This window comes from Dendrobates tinctorius, unplaced genomic scaffold (assembly GCF_039654945.1).
Source record: "Dendrobates tinctorius isolate UK_male_01 unplaced genomic scaffold, ASM3965494v1 ptg000201l, whole genome shotgun sequence".
Classification (NCBI taxonomy): Eukaryota; Metazoa; Chordata; class Amphibia; order Anura; family Dendrobatidae; genus Dendrobates; species Dendrobates tinctorius.
The window spans coordinates 5,525,085-5,547,939 of record NW_027361868.1 but is presented as its reverse complement, the minus strand read 5'-3'; the positions used below and the strand labels follow the sequence as shown (position 1 = coordinate 5,547,939).

Here is a 22,855-nt window from a genome sequence, read left to right as displayed (position 1 = left end):
TAGGGTCGGGTTTCGTTTCATGAAACCCGACTTTGCCAAAAGTCGGAGACTTTTGAATTTTTTCGACCCGTTTCGCTCAACTCTAGTTAGGAGTGTTCAAATCAAGAAAATGATAAGGGTGGCCATACTTTTGCACCGGTCAAATTTTGTTTAAATGCAGATTGCATATTTTCTGTTAGTACAATAAACCTCATTTGAATCCAGAAATATAACTGAGTCCATCAGTTATTAGATATATGAAACTAAAATACCTGTTGCAAAAACCAAAATTGTTATAAAGAAAAAAGGTTAACATTAATAGGGGTGCCCAAACTTTTACATATGACTGTATATATGTATTCTATGTGTCTATATCTATTCTTTCATTTGTGTTATAAAAGCTGTCATAGGGCTCCATTATATGTCCATTTTGCAAGCCGGCGAGAAAATCTCAGCATACGGATGGCATACGGATTACATACGGATGCTGACATGCGCAAAATACGTGACCACACCTTGCTTATGGATGACATACGGATCACTATTTAGGGGTCATTCATCCATATTATGCCTGTAAACTACGGACTGTATTTTGCGTCGGTTAGTGTGACCCCGGCTTAAGGGGTCATGTATCATTGCCTCCATTTATTTGGATGAAAATGTGTCATTTTGTGGTGTGATTTTGTTTTACGTGTGCCAAATTTATTATAAACTTGAGCCAAATTTCCATAAATTTTCAACACAACCGACAATTTTTTAAATAACTCTAGATATTTTAAGATACATATATCAATTTTGATCTTTAAAAAAAAGTTTGAAAATTCACTTTAGTAAGTAATGGGGGGGGACATAAAAACTAACAGTTGTACAGTTGTAAACTGAAGTGTTTTTTTTTTTAAAGATGTGCCAAGTAGGGCAAAAATTGTGCAACATTTGGAAAATTTGGTGCAAAAGTCGATGACTTTGAATTTATCTCTAACTCGAATAAAAATGATTTTATGAATGCCCCTGATAAAATGTGATCCCCCACTAATGACTTCTAAGGTATCATCTAGATATTTAATAAAAGTCTGGTGATTCTGAGATGTGACTTTGGTGTGAGTAATGGTATCAGCTTCTCGATATCATTGGGGCCACAGCCAGGAAACCATATATGATGACTAGACCACCGAGTTACGACCATATGTCTCAGTATCACCCGATATCACGTGATTCATATTTTCTAACAGCTTCAATTTCAACTTACAGCACCTTATGGCGGCAATAAATGCAGGGATAATACCGTTAGGAAACACATCCAGCCAGAACAGCCACTGGGACCTGGGCAGCTCGTTCTTCTTTGCGGGAACTGTGATCACTACTATAGGTAGGTGCCTCTAATATCTGGTGGATTATTTTGCAATGTTCTGTACAAAAACTTATTTTTGTTTAACAAACAATGTCCTAAAAAGAATTTCTTCAAATCACTTTAATATTTTTTTTTTAATAGTTTTTATCCCTTAACCTCTGGATACAGCTATTCGCCCAGTGCTGCTATCCGTAAGTGGCGAGTTGGATCAGTAGCTGATTCCGCCCCACACACAATAGATACCCGCTGTCGTATTCAGCCGGCATCGGTATATAACAGCAGCAAGTGGAGCATGTTCCAATCATCTGGTCAACCCCTGACAGCGGCATTTAGCCCTTTAATGACCTATGAGGAGACACAGATTAGATATTAGAAAAAACTTTTTGACAGTTAGAGTGATCCACGAGTGGAACAGGCTGCCACGAGAAGTGGTGAGTTCTCCTTCAATGGATGTCTTCAAACAGAGGCTGGACAGACATCTGACTGGGATGATTTAGCGAATCCTGCTTTGAGCAGGGGGTTAGACCAGATGGCCCAGGAGGTCCCTTCCAACTCTACGATTCTATGATTCTATGATTCTACTTCCGTCACAGGTGACCTCCCTCTCTTTGGTACGGGCACCAGCAACGAGCTCGCTCCTTTTCCGGGAAATGACAGCTGATCTGGAAGCATTTTTGGCTTGTTCACCGGCTCCCATTGCCCCCCCCCCATGATGCTTTCTGAAGCCCCCTATGTTATTCATTTCTCCTGTATATATATGTAGATGCTAGATCAGCTGTCATGTGCCGAAAAAGGTGCGGGATCATTGCCCGAGCCCGCACCTTTTCCAGCGCAAGACAGCTGATCTGGAAGCATTTTTGGCTTGTTCGCAGGCTCCCATCGTCCCCCCCATGATGCTTTCTGAAGCCCCCTATGTTATTAATTTCTCCTGTATATATATGTAGATGCTACATCAGCTGTCATGTGCCGAAAAAGGTGCGGGATCATTGCCAGAGCCCGCACCTTTTCCGGCGCAAGACAGCTGATCTGGAAGCATTTTTGGCACGTTCATCAGCTCTCATCTCCCTCCGCGATGCCTCCTGAAGACCCCCATGTTATTAACTTCTCCTGTATATATATTTAGATGCCCACCTTCATAGTTTTTAGTAATGATTTTGTGTCTCTTGTTCCTATGGATGCATGTATCAGGAATCTCACTATATCTCAGTGTTTATAAGTAATATCTGCACATTACTTGTGTCTGTTATTGAATGGTTGAGCTACAGAAATAATGAGGTCAATGGGTGCTGACCGGTTATCTCAATGAATATTAATAATATTTTCATTATTATAATCCGAATAATTCCTCATTTATTTATGCTAATATCTCATTATAGTTTGTCCTGAGCCTTTTCCATCCTTTATTAAAATACCTATCTGCTTTCAACAATTTCCACTTTTTAAAGGATTCGTATATAGATTACTGGGTAAATTGGAAGAACAGATAGTGTCTCCTTGTCGGGATCCCCAACAATCACCTGTAATCGGTAGGGAGACCTGGAAATAAGTGTTCAGTGTCCCTGCAGCACCCCCACAGGGAAAATGAAGTATTAGGCTGTGTTCACACGTAGCGTTTTTTTCGCGGTTTTACCAAATAAACCGCGTCAAAAACGCTTAAAAGAAGCTTACCATTCATTTAAATGAATTCTGCAATTTTTGTGCAGATGTATGCGTTTTTTACCGCGAAAAAACAGCTTTGCGGTAAAAAACGCAGCATGCTCATTAAGGCTATGTGCACACATATGCAGAAAATTTCTGCATAAAATCCTGAATCCTTCCCTGAAAACGCGAGTTTTTTCCGTGCGTATTCTGCGCGTTTTTTGCACAAAAAACGCACTTTTTTTGCGGCTTATTTCCGCGCGGTTCCAGACCCATAGAAAATAGCTAAAAATGCGGAATTTTCCGCGAATTAATGAGCATGCTGCGTTTTTTACCGCAAAGCGTTTTTTTCACGGTAAAAACGTATACATCTGCACAAAAATTGTGGAATTGATTTAAATGAATGGTAAGCTTCTTTTAAGCGTTTTTGACGCGGTTTATTTGGTAAAAGCGCAAAAAAAGCGCAAAAAAACCGCTACATCTGAACACAGCCTAATTCGCGGAAAATTCCGCATTTTTAGCTATTTTCTATGGGTCTAGAACCACTCGGAAATAAACCGCAAGAAAAATGCACAAAAACCGCGCAGAGTACGCGCGGAAAAAACGCGCGTTTTCTGGGAAGGATTCAGGATTTTATGCAGAAATTTTCTGCATATGTGTGCACATAGCCTTACACGTGTCAATTCAAATCGATGGGTTGTAGGTGTAACGAGGACCGGCCTAAAGATAAGGATCCTGAACAAATGATAACACCCCTGGGAACGGAATAAAGAAAACAATCGATTCTGCTGTTCTTGTACTGCTTTGTATTTCCGGTACTTTTTTATTTTACTTTTATTTTGTATTTACAATAATTTTTTTCCTATAGTCATTGCTATATTACTTATATGGTATTCGGTGAACAATGATATACTCAATAATCTGGTAATCAATGATGCTTTATATTCCACACTGAGTTCTACTTTCTGTGTCTGCAGGACAGTAACAGTGACTTATCCCCTGGTGATCTAGTGGAGGAATCTCAATTTGTCCCTGGAAAGCTAGAGGCATGGGTTGAAAATTAAGTCCTAATTGATCTGTAGCTATCATAATGCTTTTTTCCAAGATTATTCCATTCACAGCTTTAGTCAGATTTGATGGAGGCTTAGGGCCTCATTCATCAGTTGCAGTTTTTTTTAAAGCCACATTCCTTCTTTTTTTGTCTTGTGAAGTTCATAGATTTTTTTAGCATAAAATTCTTCAAAATGGCGCATGTGGTTCAGGAATATTCCAGAAAATCAAAATGCTCTTTATTGTTGTTTATAACAATTTTGGTGAGCTTTGACATCACCTATTGTGATTGGTAGATCCTGTGTTATCTACTGTATATAGAGGTATAATCAATCATTGTACAGGAGGAGGAGGAGGTGAGCTGTGATATCAACTATTGTGATTGGTGGATCCTTGGTTATCTACTGTATATAGAGGTGTTATCAGTCATTGTAGAGGAGGTGAGCTGTGACATCACCTATTGTGATTGGTGGATCCTGTGTTATCTACTGTATATAGAGGTATAATCAATCATTGTACAGGAGGAGGAGGTGAGCTGTGATATCAACTATTGTGATTGGTGGATCCTGTGTTATCTACTGTATATAGAGGTGTTATCAGTCTTTGAACAGGTGAGTGAGAAGGTAAGCTGTGACATAATTTGCAATTGGTATTATTTAAACTGTCTAAAGAGGTGTTATATTTCATTATAATCCTGTCTGTGATGATCATGAAGCTGCTAAAAAGTGTTCTGCACAGACCAGTAGGTATGAGTCTAGAATAAGATCTTGCAACACTTGCAAGATATCAGATTTTTTAAAAATACGTCATATTGTGCTATGGAAATTGTTTTAAAACAAACATCTATATCTTTTTTTTTTAAATGCATTGTGCAAAAAAATCTAATTTAAACATTAGGTCAGTTTCTAGTAACACATTCCCCTTAATGAGTTAGTCCACCTGATCTATGGTGGGTAAACTGGGGCCACATAGTATAGAATGTGTAGGATGAAAGTAACCGTTGGGGTGACAAGAGAAAACTGAAAAAGGTGATAAACACTACTTGGGGACAAAAGCCTCTGACGCTCCACCGAATGGGCCAAAAATATTTATGGAAATAACCTAATATCCAAAAAGCAATTCCAATATACAGCGTGCAAAAAGTATTCACTCCCTTGGCATTTTTCTGTGTTTTGCTATCTCACAACCTACAATTTCCCTGTTTTTTTTGCATCAGTTCATGTTTAGAACATTCACCTACATAAGAAAGAAATACCAAAAATAATCAAAATTCCAAAAAGCCTTTATATGCCCGCTTATATAGACCTAAAGTAATAGATCCAAAAATAGGCACCAAATAGAGTGGTAAAAATTAAATCACTTAATTAAACGATTTAGAAAGACACAAAACATGATAAAAATAGGGGAAAAGGAAAAACTGAAGACGGGGAAAATTGAAAAATGAAATATACACTAAAAAGGTGGGGAGGGGGATGAGTGTGCACTTAATCCGGCATCTTGAAGATAATCATAGGGTTTGATCAGTGCCTAGTAGATACGAACTCACAATACAAATATGTCCATTATAAAATACATGTGCTAATTTATGGGCATAATATTATACTGTATCGAATAAATGGAAGACATTTTGACTGATTCACCACAGCAACCTTCTGCTCTGACCCTGACGCGTGTTTCGACCCTACTTTTTCTGGGGGTTTGGTTACCCATTGTACTGTAATCTTAATTTTCATTTTCTTTTGTGTCTCTCATTGGCCTCCCTTTGCTTTCATTGTTCCTTGTTTTTATTGTTAACTTTTAAATATTATTTGTATTGTGTAGCTGTGCGTCTCAATAAAATATGTATTGTGTATATACAGTTGTCTAATTTTTTTAATTAAATTGGAGTAACACTTACATGATATATCAAACATTTTTATGGTCTGGAATTTTGGGATCATTGGAAAAAATGATCTTTTACTGCTAAGTACGGAAGCTTTAGTCCCAGTTCTACCCCAGTCCCCCACCTTCCATGTGCCATTTGTAATATTGGTGTCTGCTTATGCGACAGCGGGACCTTTGGACCTCCCCAGGCACTAGTCCTTGGTACTATTGTTACCTCTGCACTCCACCTAAAGCTACACCCCCGGTTGAATACTTTTTAATCATTAGTGTTGCTGTATTTGTGCAGATAATGTGGCAGCAGCTGAAGTATCGGTCCTGGCAGTCAGAGATAGACTGAAGTGCCGTGTTGACCCTGAGGTGAAGCTGTATTTTTCTTAGAAAGGACAATCCAGTCTATAGCCGTTCCGCATCCATGGGAAGCCAGTGACATTTTTAGTTGAATAACCCAGCACGAAGTTTCCAGAGACTGTCAGTAACATTTAGGTATCAGGATATAAAGCTTTCCATTCCATTGGTGAAAAGTAAATATTTTACAAGGTTTTCAGCATTTTAACTGCGAGGATTCTTTGAGGTTCTCGAGTTCACCCCTGTGTAATTTCTAGAAGGGTTTATTTGGATCCTAATCTTAATTGGGATATCTAATGCATCCCCTATAAATAACAGGAATGAGATCAGAATATGTTCCCTTAAATCTAGGAGATGGAAGCAAAGTAGAACATTTCAAACATTAAAGAAAAAAAGAAAAATAACAATGATATAAATCCCTGATTCATCCTCATATCGTGGTTTCCTACCAGTGGAAGAGAGGGGTCCAAATAGCAAATATTTAAGGGAACCTGTCACCAGTTTTGTCATCTGTCAACTAAAACTATCACCTTATTCAGCTGTGGGGAAGGTGACTTGATGGACAGACTTGACTGGTAGTAGGAGGGGACGGTTTGTGCACTACAGACGGAGATTGGCAATGACAGAAAGGTGACAGCAGGGAAAGACAGAAAGGGGAGTGCAGTACTGAAATTTGACCACAAGATGGCAGGGGGGTACTAGTAGTTCAGGACTTAACAGCGGCTTAGGGCTTGAGAAACGCTTAGTCATGGGGGGCGGGGAGATAGGAACCCAGGAGGGGAATTCCCGGTGAGAGAGGGGATAAATAGGACTAGTTGGGGTTCCAGGCAGGTTAGTCTGGGGAGGAGCTCGGCAGAAGACGGAGAACAGCGAAGAGCTCAGCGAGGGGACTGACAGGAAAGAGACAGTCAGGGGGGTGGCCCTGATCCGACGGACTGCAGGACAGACGAGGCCCCGGGGGTACCGATTGGATGATGACCTCGGGCAGGTGAAGTGCTGGCAGTAGATTGGTCTAGGACAGCCTCAGCGAAAGATCCGCGAGGGACGTTACTTCGACTGGAGGAAAGGTGCAGGTACCCGGGCCTGGAGACGGAGAACTGTAAAGAGACTGCGGTGCGTGGTTGTGGTCGTCAGGAGGACGACGAATAAAATCCGGAACTGTTACAACTGAACTCTGCCTCCGCCTCATCCTTGCATCGCCTGGTGTCTGTGTCATCCAGATGAGGTAAGCAGTGGACCCACCCCCCAATCCGACCCCCCTACCACACAGCGCCTGTGCTGCATCCCATAAATGTTTATATAACCCCCTGATTCCCCCCTGTATAAACCTCAAAAACCTTATAAAGTTCTCCCGTGCTGTATGTTAATCCTGTCTGCCCGGTCAGAGGGGCGTCCATTCTGGGCTTTCTATCCCTCCTCATGGCTGCAGCTCGCCGTCCTCCAGCTTTTAGTGACATGGATGACGCCTCCAGCGTCATCCACATTGGCGAGTGAAATCCCACGCCTGCATAGAGAGATCGCCAGCTCGCGCCTGCGCGCTTGGTTCTGTCCTACTTCAGGCAGAGCAGAAAACATCAGTGCGCATGCGCACGGCAATGGTGGCAAAATAGCTCCGGTACATGAGCCGGAAAGACGTGTGTCGGCGCATGTGCACTGATGTTTTCGGCTCTGCCCGCATTAGGGCAGAGCGTAGTGCGCAGGTGTAATAACGTGCAGGAGAGGTACATGTCACCATGGAGCAGGCAGACCAACAGTAAAAGGGGAGGTTTATTTACAGGGGATAATACTGGTAAAACAGACAGTAAAGAAGTGAATATGATGGAAACAGGTGATATCAAACAACAGAGAGGTGTATACGGTATGCAAACAGTATAAAAGTTATTTTCCTATAAGATAAACTTATCAGTCCTCGGGTCTTGATTGCAGGGATCACTCTTGTCCAACGTTGGCACCAAGGCACCAGCGGTGCTGGCAGTCATCTGTCTCCGGAGCGCTTAATGTAGTCCAGCTGGGGCATGAGGGGTTAATGCAGGAGCCAAAGGGGTCTGAGGCTGACAATATTCCCCTTTGCTCCAAGTCCTTCTCTCTGCTTTGGCAGCGGTGCTCTCCCACCGAGGTCAGGGGCTCTGCTTTAACACACCAGTCACCGTGACCCTGTACGTAACACAGTCTCTCTGTACAGGTCACTGTCCCGTTACTGAATGCCCCTTGGTCACAGGGGAGCATCTCAGCAGTTAACCCTGTCTCTCTACGAGGAAGCGTCTGGTCGCGGTACACAGTCTCTCTGTGGGGCGACGTCTTATCAAGGAGGGGAGTGAGCAACCTTCCTGTCAGTGCAGTACGAGGCTTCACGTATTCACTGACCACCGCCTGTGCCCACGCTCTCTCTGACTCTAGCGGCTGTACCCGTGTACTCTCCCCTCCTGCGTCAGCGTCCTCTCTCCTCAGGTCTCAGCGCTCCTCTGAGGAAAGCGCGCACAGTTTTACCGCTCCCAGTCCTCCCTGTTAGGGTCGGCGGAACGCACCAGATATAAATAACAGGGGGTGCGTTCGCCGCCCGGGGTCCACCGTGCGGTAGGTGACAAGACCGCTGCTGAGTAATGGCGAATGCACCAAAAGGTGAAGTACTGCGCTCGGGTTAACGTCACCCGAACGCTAAGAGCGGCTCTGTTCACACACAGAGTCGCTAACACAAAAGACTTATGAGGACGCTGGCCCTGTTCACTTCACAGGCTAACCAGCGAGTGACGTTGCAAACGCAGACGCCAAGGACGCTGCTACTGCAGCGCGGCAATTACTATGGCCGCTGAACGACGGCGCCGGAATGACCGAGCACCGTCGGACGCTAGTGTGCAGTGCAGGAGGCACAGTGGAGTGTAGCTTGCCACAATCTGGAGCTGACTACCCAACAATCTGTCACCATTCGTAATAACCGAGGGAAGGGGTTTCAAATAAGTCAGCCACCAGTCCATGCATCCATCACCATACACACACAGCATAATATGCTACACTAGCGCATGGCCGAGCCGCCATGCGGGCTTTTTATAGCCATGCGCTTCCGGGACCTTCCAGTACTATAGGAAGGACCAATCAGATCCGACATAGGACCTGCACATGTGACCCCTGCTCTCCACTGAGAAGACAAGTTGCGGGCATGCCCAGTAGCACGGCACGAGGACTTAGCCTCCGGAGCAGTTCCCTGCAAAGCAGGTTGCGCCACCATTGCTGCACCAGAGGTGGCAGCAACATCCAGGCTCACAGAACAAGTCTGAGGGAAATGCCTGGTTCGCCAAGAATGCTGAGCAGGAGTCCGAGCGGTCGGAGGAGAATGGGAGACCGCAGGATGTCTGGCTCTGGATTCCTGCTGTGCAGTGCCAGGAATCCAACGCCTAACATTACCCCCCCTCCTAGGGCCCCCTCCCCTCCGAGCACGACCGCGCTCAAAAGCCAAGATCAGGAGCGGTGCGTGAAAGTTTTCCACCGGCTCCCAGGTCCGAGCCTCGGGACCATGACCCTTCCAGTCCACCAAATAAAATTTTTTGCCACGGACAAACCTGCGCCCCACGATGGCGTTAACCTCAAACTCATCAGACGATAAGTCTGATGATCCAGCAGATGGCTCGGAAAACCGGGCCATGTGAACTGGTTTGAGGAGGGACACATGGAACACGTCCGAGATGGCCAAATGTGGAGGAAGAGCCAGGCGGTAGACCACCGAGCTAAGTCGCTCAAGGACCTTGAATGGTCCAATGTATCGTGGCGCGAACTTGGGCGACTCAACCCGCAGTTTAATGTTTCGGGTGGAGAGCCATACCATGTCGCCAGGGGAGAAGCTTGGAGCCGGACGCTGGTGTGCGTCAGCGGAGATCCTCATTCTCTCCTTGGAGGCTCGGATAGCATCCTGGGTGCGATCCCAAATGTCACGTGCCTCCACCGCCCAGTCTGCCACCCTGGAGTCGGTGGAAGACACGGGCATGGGCACAGGGACGCGCGGATGCTGACCGTAATTTAGGAGGAATGGGGTTTGACCGGTGGAGTCGGCCACAGCATTGTTCAACGCGAACTCTGCCCACGGCAGCAAGGATGCCCAGTCGTCCTGTCTGGCCGAGACAAAATGTCGAAGATATGTTATCAGGGTCTGGTTGGCTCTCTCTACCAACCCATTCGTCTCGGGATGATAGGCCGAGGAGAGATTCAGCTCAATGCTGAGTAGAGAACAGAGCTCTCTCCAAAAACGGGACGCAAACTGAGGACCACGGTCACTGACAATCTTGTCCGGCATGCCGTGCAGGCGGAAAACATGCTTGATGAACAAGACTGCCAGGCCCCGTGCTGAAGGTAACCGGGAGAGAGGTACCAAGTGCACCATCTTAGAGAAATGGTCGGTGACAACCCAAATGACCGTGCTGCTGCTGGACTTGGGTAGCCCCACCACAAAGTCCATACCGACCATCTCCCAGGGCCTGTCTGCTATCGGAAAAAGAAGCCCAGCGGGCCGCTGCCGAGAGGACCTATTCCGGGCGCAAGAGACGCACGCCTCAATATAGTCCTTGACGTCACGAGCCATATGTGGCCACCAGTACGTCCTCGCCAAAAGCTCAGAGGTCCGTTTTGTCCCAAAATGTCCACCCACTCTGGACGAATGGGCCTAAGAGAGGACCTCCGGTCGCAGACGGGCAGGGACAAATGTCTTGCCCGGAGGTACTGACTCAAGGGCAACCGGAGCCACAGTCCTCAGGCTCTCAGATGGGACGATCAGCCGAGGCTCCTCCTCCTCTTCCTCCGATGAAACCACGGAGCGGGAGAGAGCATCGGCCCGGACGTTCTTCTCCCCGGAGAGAAAGTGGAGGGTGAAATGGAACCGGGAAAAGAACAAAGACCATCTGGCCTGGCGAGAGTTTAGCCGCTGGGCTGTTTGTAAATATACCAAGTTTTTGTGGTCGGTGAACACCTGGAAAGGGTGGCGAGCCCCCTCCAGGAGGTGTCTCCACTCCGAGAAGGCCAACTTCATCGCTAGCAACTCCCTGTCCCCGATGGCATAATTCCTCTTCGCCGGTGTGAAGGTCTTGGAGAAGAAGAAGCACGGATGCTTCCGACCTTGCGTGTCCTTCTGGAACAGGACCGCTCCAGCACCGACGGAAGAGGCATCCACTTCCAGAATGAAGGGCTTGTCTACATCGGGGCGATGTAGAATGGGAGCACTAGCGAAATGGGACTTAATGGTGGAGAAGGCCTTGGAGACCGGTTCCGACCACAACTTGGGATTTGCACCCTTCTTGGTGAGGGCTACCAAGGGTGCTACCAAAGTCGAGAAGTGGGGAATGAATTGGCGATAATAGTTTATGAACCCCATAAAGCGCTGCACCGCTTTGAGAGAATGAGGTTCCTGCCAATCCATCACTGCCTGTAGCTTGGCAGGACCCATGGCCAATCCCTGGGCGGAGATGATATAGCCCAGGAAAGGCAAGGACTCCTGCTCAAACACACACTTCTCCAACTTGGCATAGAGGGAGTTCGCCCGCAGGCGATCGAAGACTTTGCAAACCTCTCTCCGGTGGGAGTCAATATCTGGAGAGTAGATGAGAATATCATCCAGATAGACTACAACCGAGGTGGTAAGCATATCCTGGAAGATATCGTTTACAAAGTCTTGGAAGACGGCCGGGGCATTGCAGAGGCCGAAGGGCATCACCAGGTATTCATAGTGCCCGTCTCTGGTGTTAAATGCCGTCTTCCATTCATCCCCATCACGGATGCGAATCAGGTTGTAAGCCCCCCGCAGATCAAGTTTGGTAAATACCCTCGCTCCTCGTAGCCTATCAAACAGTTCTGATATCAGGGGCAGTGGATACTTATTCTTAACGGTGATGGCGTTAAGACCCCTGTAATCAATGCAAGGACGTAGTTCCCCACTCTTCTTCTGGACGAAGAAGAATCCCGCCCCCGCTGGTGACACTGACTTCCTAATAAATCCTCTTGCCAGATTCTCCCCGATATATTGAGACATGACCTCAGTCTCTGGGAGAGATAGGGGATAGACTCGACCCCGAGGTGGCTCAGCACCAGGCAAGAGGTCAATAGGACAGTCATAGGGGCGATGCGGTGGAAGGGTCTCCGCCGCCTTTTTGGAGAACACGTCTGCATACTGTCGATAGTGTTTGGGGAGCGAGGAGAGATCAGCGGGAACCTCGGTGGAGGCAACCTGAACGCTCTCCCTCAGACATCTACCCTCACATGATTTACTCCACCCAATAATCCTCCCTGAGGACCACTCTATATGGGGGGAGTGATACCGCAGCCAGGGAACCCCTAGAAGTACTTGGTCAATACCCTCGGGCATGCCGAGGAGGGATATCATTTCCTGATGATACGGGGCCACTGAGAGTACTAAGGGAACGGTCTGGTGAGTTATCTGTGAGGGTAGGGTAGTGCCGTTCACCACTCTGACGGTGACTGGTGTAGACATCATAACCAGGGGTATAGCGTGCCGTTGGGCGAAGGCTGACGACATAAAATTGCCCTCTGCCCCGGAATCCACGCAAACCTCCACCGCCAGAGTGGAAGAATCAAACCCAAGAGTCTCCTTAAAGGACAGCTTGGAGGAAAACGTCGCTGACTCTAGTGCGCCGCCTCCTACGGCCACTAGGCCCGAGCGTTCTCCCTGCTGCTGTGGGCACCGGTTGGCACGGTGACCGGACTGCCGACAAATATGACAGCTCACAGGAGCTCGAGCGGACCGGAGCCTAGATCCCTCACGGGAAGCCCCCTGACGCTCGGACGCCCGATCGGATGATTCCAGAGGTCTATAAAAACAAGGTGCCAACCTAAACCTCTGCCTACACTGGTCCCGCTCCAACCTTCGCTCGGTAAAGCGAAGATCTATTCGGGTGGAGACAGTGATAAGCTCCTCCAGTGTAGCGGGAATCTCCCTGGTGGCCAGAGCGTCCCTCACATGGCCAGCCAAACCTCTCCAGAATGCCGGAATGAGGACCTTATCTGGCCACTCTAATTCTGAGGCCAGCGTCCGGAACTGGATGGCGAAGTGGCTGACCATGGACGAGCCCTGTGATAATGCCAGCAGCCGGAGCGCGGTGTCATGGGTGACTCGTGGTCCCAGGAAGACCTGTTTCAGCGTGTCTAAGAACCGCGAGACACACTGCACCACATGATCACCACGCTCCCACAGCGGTGTGGCCCACTCTAAAGCCCTGCCCGACAGAAGGGAAATGATAAATCCCACTTTAGCCCGCTCAGAGGGGAATCGGGCGGCCAGCAGCTCCAACTGTATAGAGCACTGGCTTACGAAACCCCTACAAGCAGCACTATCACCCGAGAACTTTTCGGGCAGCGGGAGGTGGGACAAAGTCGGGACAGGGATGGCTGTGGTCACACGGGAGGCAGCCTCTGTGGCTGCCTGAACAGCGACTGCAGTAACATTCACAGCTGAGGCTGAACGCTCGAGAGCCGCCAACCTGCCCTGCAGCTGCCGGATGTACTGCAGCAGTCGCTGTTCATCCGCCATTACTAGCCAGACCCTGGCGCTAGTGTAATGTTAGGGTCGGCGGAACGCACCAGATATAAATAACAGGGGGTGCGTTCGCCGCCCGGGGTCCACCGTGCGGTAGGTGACAAGACCGCTGCTGAGTAATGGCGAATGCACCAAAAGGTGAAGTACTGCGCTCGGGTTAACATCACCCGAACGCTAAGAGCGGCTCTGTTCACACACAGAGTCGCTAACACAAAAGACTTATGAGGATGCTGGCCCTGTTCACTTCACAGGCTAACCAGCGAGTGACGTTGCAAATGCAGACGCCAAGGACGCTGCTACTGCAGCGCGGCAATTACTATGGCCGCTGAACGACGGCGCCGGAATGACCGAGCACCGTCGGACACTAGTGTGCAGTGCAGGAGGCACAGTGGCATGTAGCTTGCCACAATCTGGAGCTGACTGCCCAACAATCTGTCACCATTCGTAATAACCGAGGGAAGGGGTTTCAAATAAGTCAGCCACCAGTCCATGCATCCATCACCATACACACACAGCATAATATGCTACACTAGCGCATGGCCGAACCGCCATGCGGGCTTTTTATAGCCATGCGCTTCCGGGACCTTCCAGTACTATAGGAAGGACCAATCAGATCCGACATAGGACCTGCACATGTGACCCCTGCTCTCCACTGAGAAGACAGGTTGCGGGCATGCCCAGTAGCACGGCACGAGGACTTAGCCTCCGGAGCAGTTCCCTGCAAAGCAGGTTGCGCCACCATTGCTGCACCAGAGGTGGCAGCAACATCCAGGCTCACAGAACAAGTCTGAGGGAAATGCCTGGTTCGCCGAGAATGCTGAGCAGGAGTCTGAGTGGTCGGAGGAGAATGGGAGACCGCAGGATGTCTGGCTCTGGATTCCCGCTGTGCAGTGCCAGGAATCCAACGCCTAACACTCCCCTCTTCCTGTTCCTGGCTAAAGTCCAGTCTCCTAAAGTGCCTCCCCGAGGAACCTAACGCCCTGCTCAATGGTTCCGGGCACGGAGCTGGGAAGGCAACACCCCCCCTCGGATCCATCGGTGCCTCACCCCCTTACATTGTCGCGAGGTGACGATTTCATTGCACAGGCGTGATATTTTGCCCGGCTATGTTCATGTCAATCAAAGCAGGAGGATGGCAAGCAGCAGCCGGGAGGAGGGGCAGAGAGTCCAGAATGGACGCCTCTCGGACTGGACCGAGAGGATTAATATAGAGCGCGAGAGATCTTTATAAGGGTTTTGGGGTATATACAGGGGGAGTCAGGTGTTTTTATAACCATTTATTGACTGCAGCCCCATCGCTGAATAAGATCATAGTTTTAGATGATATATGACAAAACTGGTGACAGGTTCCCTTTAAATTATGGTGTCACATTTTGCCGCCTGGGATAGAAGGGTGTGGTGGAGTTCTGTACTTGTTTATTGTTTTTTTTTTTTGAGACTCTATTATGGTTGCCCTATGGTCTTGTTTCATGTATCAGGATACGTCACTCCTAGGCACCGCAGAAACCTTCTGGAAAGCAGCGTTAATTAGGCCTGTTTCACACATCAGTTTTTTCCCATCAGTCAAAATCCACCAATTTTTTTAAAAAACGGATCCGCAAAAAAGGGGCGGATCCGTTTTTTCCCCATAGACTTACATTATTGGCGGATCTTGACTGACGGCCGTCCGTCCCACCCGTTTTTGTACGGATCCGCCAACATTTTAGCGGCTCCCGGGTGGATGAGACGGGCCCTGCAGCGTTTTTTTACTTTGACGGACCGCTATTTTGAGGTGCGCATGCCCGGCCGGGAGGCATTTTACCCATACATGCCGTCCCGGGAGCCGCTAAAATCTCTCTCTCTCTCCCCTACCGTCGCCCCGCTCTCTTCTCGCGGCTCGTCCCGGTCCCGCGGGCCCGCTCTCTTCTCACGGCTCGACCAGGTCCCGCGGCCCCGCTCTCTTCTTGCAGCTCGTCCAGGTCCCACGGCCCCGCTCTCTTCTCACGGCTCGTTCCGGTCCCGCGGCCCCGCTACCTCGGCGGTACTTTTTTTTCATGCATGCGGTTCCTTTAACATCCCTACATTGGCGGATCCCGTCAAAGCATCCTGGTGGCATCCGTTGGTGTCTCAACGGACACGGATCCGTTCTCCGCCTTTCTGGCGGCTGGCAACTGACGGGAATAACGTAAGTGTGAAACAGGCCTTAAACAGAGCCGATTGTCCAAAAACATTGCCAGCAAAGAGTTGGCAGGTATATTTATCAATCAATAGTTGATCTATATTCTACAGAGGAATTATTCAAAGAGTACATGTTAGCAGGCTTTACGATATACCCGCATACATAATTAAATAGATTACTTAGACCCAATGAGGCTGGTGGACTTACTTTGAATGAGTACTACATTCTAAAAGTTAAAATGCAATCTCTTTCACCTACGCTGACTGACAGTTCCTCAGTGTCATACGTCTCTGCCGATGCTGAATTTTCACCCACCTAGGCTAATTGACACCTCCTCAGTGTACTTACTCACTGAAGCTGCTGAATCTTCACCTACCTATTCTGATTGATAGGTTACCAGTGTCCCTCATCCCTGTTGAATTTCTGCTCACTTGTCTAGATTGACACATCCTCAGTGTTCCTCCTCCCTGCTGAAATCTCACACTGCTCAGTACAAGCTGCAGCTGTCGGTAAGGTTGAGTAGAGATTGAATACACTTGGAAAGCGAATCTGCCGAAACCCGATTTAATCAGTTCACTGACATTTGTGTAGGAAATTGGATTCCAATCAAAGTTATTTGCTACAACTCAATTTTTTTTATTTATTATGCTCTGGGGTTGAAGCACAACGTGATGAGTAAAGATGATAGAAAAGCCGAATAAGACATCCGAGCATCGAACAGCCTGCCGCAATTTTGCCGAGTTCATACAAAGTGAATCACAAAAATTCAGATTCGGGAGAATCCACATTTTTTTTTTAAGATTGAAGACAAATTCTGTACGCCTCGAATAGATTCACTCATCTTTAACACTTGTCTTTCTCAATCTGATCTACTGAAACTATTAGCTAAATATAAGCTGCTGAGGCCATGTTCTACCATGGTCCACAACTTCTTTCTTCTGCTCCACAGCAGGAGACGAGTTAGCAGGCAGCATGTCTGCTGGTGACTGAAGTACCTCAGCAATGATATACTGTTAATAACCAGGAGTATGGCACTGAAGTCTAGAGATGAATTGGGCTGCAGCCCGAGGTCTCTCACTGAAGAGATTGTGAAGCTGTCAGAACTATCCTTGGTGGGATATGTATCCATATATTATCCATAAGGTTCTTCACAAGCATGAAATATATAGAGAGATGAGAACAATGTGACAGTCACCAACATCAGGGACACAACAAACATTCTGAGGTTACATGGTAAATATATTTTTCCTTCAAGGTTGAGAATGGAACAGATTCCATCCACCGATTCCGGCACGGTGGATCAGTGGTTAGCACTGCAGCCTTGCAGCGCTGGGTTCCTGGGTTCAAATCCCACCAAGAACAACAAGGAGTTTGTATGTTCTCCCGTGTTTGCGTGGATTTTCCTCCGGGTACTCCGGTTTCCTCCCACATTCCAAAGAGATACTAATAGGGAATTTAGATTGTAAGCCCCATCGGGGACAGTGATGATAATGTCTGTAAAGCGCTGTGGAATTAATGGCGCTATATAAATGAGTAAAATAAAAATTTTCTTTACCCAGAGAGGAATCTTCATGCGTTCTCCTTGTAGCCCCCTAGTGACTAATACGTTTTGCTTGCTATCATTGATGTCTTTTCCTTAGTGCTGACAGCAGCACAAAAATAGTGTTATTCTGCAGCCAAAATGAAAAGAGAACAGGGAAGGGGGACCCTTCTTTTCTGGAAGTAAAATTACTATAATACCGCCTCCTGTGTACAAGAATATAACTGCTATAATACTTCCCCTATGTACAAGAATATAACTACTATAATACTGCCCCTATGTACAAGAATATAACTACTATAATACTACTCCCATATACAAGAATATAATTACTATAATATTGCCCCCTATGTGCAAGAATATAGCTACTGTAATACTGCCCCTATGTACAAGAAAATAACTACTATAATACTGTTCCTATATACAAGAATATAACTACTATAATACTGCTCCTATGTACAAGAATATAACTACTATAATAATGTTCCTATATACAAGAATATAACTAATATAATACTGCTCCTATATACAAGAATATAACTACTATAATACTGCTTCTATGTACAAGACTATAACTTCTATAATACTGCTCCCTATGGTCAAGAATATAACTACTATAATACTGCCCTCTATGAACAGGAATATAACTACTATAATACTGCCCCATGTAGAAGAATATAACTACTATAATACTGCCCCCTATGTACAAGAATATAACTACTATAATACTGCCCCTATGTACAAGAATATAAATACTATAATACTGCTCCCTATATACAAGAATATAACTACTATAATACTGCCCTCTATGTACAAGAATATAACTACTACAATACTGCTCCTATGTACAAGAATATAACTACTATAATACTGCTCCTATGTACAAGAATAAAACTACTATAATACTGCCCCATGTACAAGAATATAACTACTATAATACTTCTCCTATGTACAAGAATATAATTACTATAATACTTCCCATATGTACAAGAATAGAACTACTATAATACTGCCCCATGTACAAGAATATAACTACTATAATACTGCCCCCTATGTACAAGAATATAAATACTATAATACTGCCCCTATGTACAAGAATATAACTACTATAATACTGCTCCTATGTACAAGAATATAACTACTGTAATACTGCCCCCTATGTGCAAGAATATAGCTACTGTAATACTGCCCCTATGTACAAGAAAATGACTACTATAATACTGTTCCTATATACAAGAATATAACTACTATAATACTGCTCCTATGTACAAGAATATAACTACTATAATACTGTTCCTATATACAAGAATATAACTAATATAATACTGCTCCTATATACAAGAATATAACTACTATAATACTGCTTCTATGTACAAGACTATAACTACTATAATACTGCTCCCTATGGTCAAGAATATAACTACTATAATACTGCCCTCTATGAACAGGAATATAACTACTATAATACTGCCCCATGTAGAAGAATATAACTACTATAATACTGCCCCCTATGTACAAGAATATAACTACTATAATACTGCCCCTATGTACAAGAATATAAATACTATAATACTGCTCCCTATATACAAGAATATAACTACTATAATACTGCCCTCTATGTACAAGAATATAACTACTATAATACAGCTCCTATGTACAAGAATATAACTACTATAATGCTGCCCCTATGTACAAGAATATAACTACTATAATACTGCTCCCTATGTACAAGAATATAACTACTATAATACTGCCCCTATGTACAAGAATATAACTACTATAATACTGCTCCCTATGTACAAGAATATAACTACTATAATACTGCCCCTATGTACAAGAATATAACTACTATAATACTGCCCCCTATGTACAAGAATATAACTACTATAATGCTGCCCCTATGTACAAGAATATAACTACTATAATACTGCTCCCTATGTACAAGAATATAACTACTATAATGCTGCCCCTATGTACAAGAATATAACTACTATAATACTGCCCCCTATGTACAAGAATATAACTACTATAATACTGCCCCTATGTACAAGAATATAAATACTATAATACTGCTCCCTATGTACAAGAATATAAGTACTATAATACTGCCCCTATGTACAAGAATATAACTACTATAATACTTCTCCTATGTACAAGAATATAACTACTATAATGCTGCCCCTATGTACAAGAATATAACTACTATAATACTGCTCCCTATGTACAAGAATATAACTACAATAATACTGCCCCTATGTACAAGAATATAACTACTATAATACTGCCCCCATATGTAGAAGTAAGGAACACTGCCTATTTCCAGCTTTTAGCTTGGATACCTGGGAGCACAGAAGTTCCTTTAATGGTATTGAGTGTCTTATGATGGTAATCCATCTGAATTATTAACCATATTCATGATGTATACTGCTCGTATAATTGCACTAAACAAAAATCAATAGCACTTGTTCCACACTGTAATGAAAGCACAGCTTCCCCATATTTCAATGATAAACCTGTGTGCTCTCCATAAATTGTCAGACGAGTCTCCGACATTAATTCCTAATAGATTTTCCAACTCTTACAGCCGCCCATAATGCAGTCATCAATGTATTTCACGTATGTCTTTATTTAGGAATAAATCTGCATCTACTCCCTTTATTTATGAAGCATTTTGTCCCGATAGGAGGTGATGAAGAAGCATATGATATATGACATCACAAGAAGTTTGACTTTAAGTGAATATGTAGTCAGAAAACAACTTATTAATTTAGTAAAGTTTTTTATATGGACTTTTGTGAAGACACGGAGGTCAGTGGGTGCTCTCGTCTGCTGGCCCGGCTGTCCTTAGCAAGACTGCATAGACCAGGGCTCATACCACTGAATACCCACTCTCTCTCCCCGTCTGCAGAACACTACTCAGACAACACAGGGTGAGGGTAAAACAGTGTGGCAATATTTTATTGAGCCACAACACACAATAGCATACAGAACAGTCCCAGCAATTACCCAAGATTGTGCAAATTACAGGGTCTCACCCTTCCACTGACTTGCCGGGATCAGAGCTGCTTCCAGTGTCGCATAAACCCACCAGTGGCTCCCCACTTTTGGCGGGCCACCACAACAAGCTTAGGGAGCTAACTGAGAGCAGTGAGGTATGTGGCCAAGGGGAACCAATTGACTCAGTATGGATTCTTTAAGATGTCTCTGGGGTTTCAGTGATGGTCAATGAAGCAGTACCGTGTTCTTCCAGCCGAATCCGTAGTACCCTAAGCTGAGATCCTGAATGATCACACTGACCAGAAGAAACAGACTCTTTATATAGTGGCATGTAACCTATTTTTAGATTTCCCCAGTGTCCTTCAGTCCACCCTCACAGATCAGGAGAAGAATGGTGATGATGACCAAGTTGCCTTGTTTGATTGAGTAATCTATTTGCATAGATTTTCCTCCCTTGTTTTAAAAATTAGCAATCTATCTGGGCTAGACAATGTATAATTAGCATATCAGTAGACCTTACTATTTATCAAGGATAAGAACACACTATGTTATATCAAATATCAGCTTACTAGTCAATATTCCAGGCTTACACAAACAAAAGTCTGTTTTCTTGACCCACCAGAAATCAACACTTAAATCCAAAAGCCAACATACAGATAAAAAGTCAATTCTTCTTGGTTTCCTAAACATAGTCGCCTGGGTAATTAAGATATAATCTGGTTTCTTCACAACTTTTTTTTGTGCAAATCTTTTGGTGTTAATTTTTTAAAATTTCTTTTTATATAGATAATAAACTGACATTTCCTGTTTTCAGCAAATCTACATTTAGCTTTGCTGTATAGACTGGGACATGATCAGTAGGGGACTGAGAGTCTAATAACAGATCTGTTGTATTGCTGGAAACATAGGTATTTTGATTAGGAATTACAGTATAAGTTCTTCTTTAGCAATGACCTTTTGTGGCTTCCCCTCCTTGTGGAGTGTGTCAATGACTGCCTTATGGACATCTGTCAAGTCAGCAGTCTTCCCCATAATTGTGGAGCTACTGAAACAGACCAAGGGACCTTTTTAAATGTTAAGGAAGCCTTTGGAGTTGTTTTTTGTCCAAATTTTCTGAGATAACGACTTTTGGGTTTTCATAAAAACTTGAAATAGATCACTTTGCTTGCTACGACTCTGAAATAAATTAACTTTTTGATGATATACTAATTTCGTGAGAAGCACTTGTATATCCTCATCGGTAAGATTCTGTATGCAGATCTATTGCTGTGCTCCATCAGTTTGTGGAAACTACAACAGCTAATATATTTATTTCAGTTGACTCCCATTAATTGCAGCCTCCAAAAAGCACAGAAACCCTTTGGACAATGTAAATTTGTCCAGTCAAATAATACTCCACAGACTGCCCGCTACTAGAGTTGGGCAAATTTATTCACGTGGAATTGAATCCTTCTTGAATTTTACAAAAATCCATGTTCTCCAGAATGCAGATTTTTTTTGTAATTTGCTCAGCACAAATTCAACAAAATGTCGGCCAACTATAGCGAGCCGGCAAAAGTTTGAAATAAAAGTAGTTCCTCACTGCTTACTTTTCCGGTGAACTCTGCTACTCTCTCTCTCTTTTGCATGGTCCTCTGCAAGTCTTAGTCTTTTTACATCCTTTGTGCTCTAAAACCCTGGGAATTTTCACACTAGTACGATTCATTCCCAAGGATATTTGGGTCTAATCTAGCCAAAAGTCACTCTTGAACGAATGTCGTAAGGTTGGGGCACAATTAGTCACGTCATGACATACACTGGCAGAATAATCTTAGTATGAGCACTCTAGCTCAGAGCTTTCAACCACAACCAGGCACAGGACGTTCCTACGCATGCAAGTAGTAAGGTCACGTCGAAGTCGTTGTGCCACTAACACACTGCAACCTTACAACGCACTCTCTGGGCTTGGATTTTCAGCAGCATCAATCCCTGGGATGTCTCTATGCATATAGATGGATGTCTCAAGCTTAGTTGCAGCCTTCCATTCGCTATGTAAAGCCATACTTAGAATTCTTTCTTCCATGGAGAAGGCAACATGTAATCATATAGTTACAGCTGCCAAAATCTTTGTTGAACATAAATTCTTATTGAACTGTAACCATCATTTTAAGATAATGTTGACGTGTGTCACACCGCTGCTGCGGCCATCCCGGCTACTGTCGCGGTCCCCACTGGCTCCCAAGCCGCTGCTGCGGCCATCCCGGCTACTGCTGTGGTCCCCGCTGGCTCCCACGCCGTTGCCACTGCCACCCCGGGTCTCACCGCTGCTCCCCGCTCCCCGGCACACTTACCCATCACGCGCTCCTACTCTGTCTCCTGCTCTCCGACGGGCACGCGCCCCTGCCTGGC

General features: G+C 45.1%; 1 protein-coding gene across 3 annotated transcripts in view; it reads left to right on the top strand.

Annotated features, from left to right (window-relative positions):
* The window catches only part of KCNK2 (potassium two pore domain channel subfamily K member 2), a 167,453-nt gene that overhangs the window by 72,179 nt on the left and 72,419 nt on the right, over positions 1–22,855 (top strand). For all 3 annotated transcript variants that reach the window (XM_073553357.1, XM_073553356.1, XM_073553355.1), the window contains exon 3: positions 1,228–1,345. In XM_073553357.1, coding sequence (XP_073409458.1) covers positions 1,228–1,345 — 118 coding nt within the window. The remainder of the gene's footprint in view (positions 1–1,227; positions 1,346–22,855) is intronic.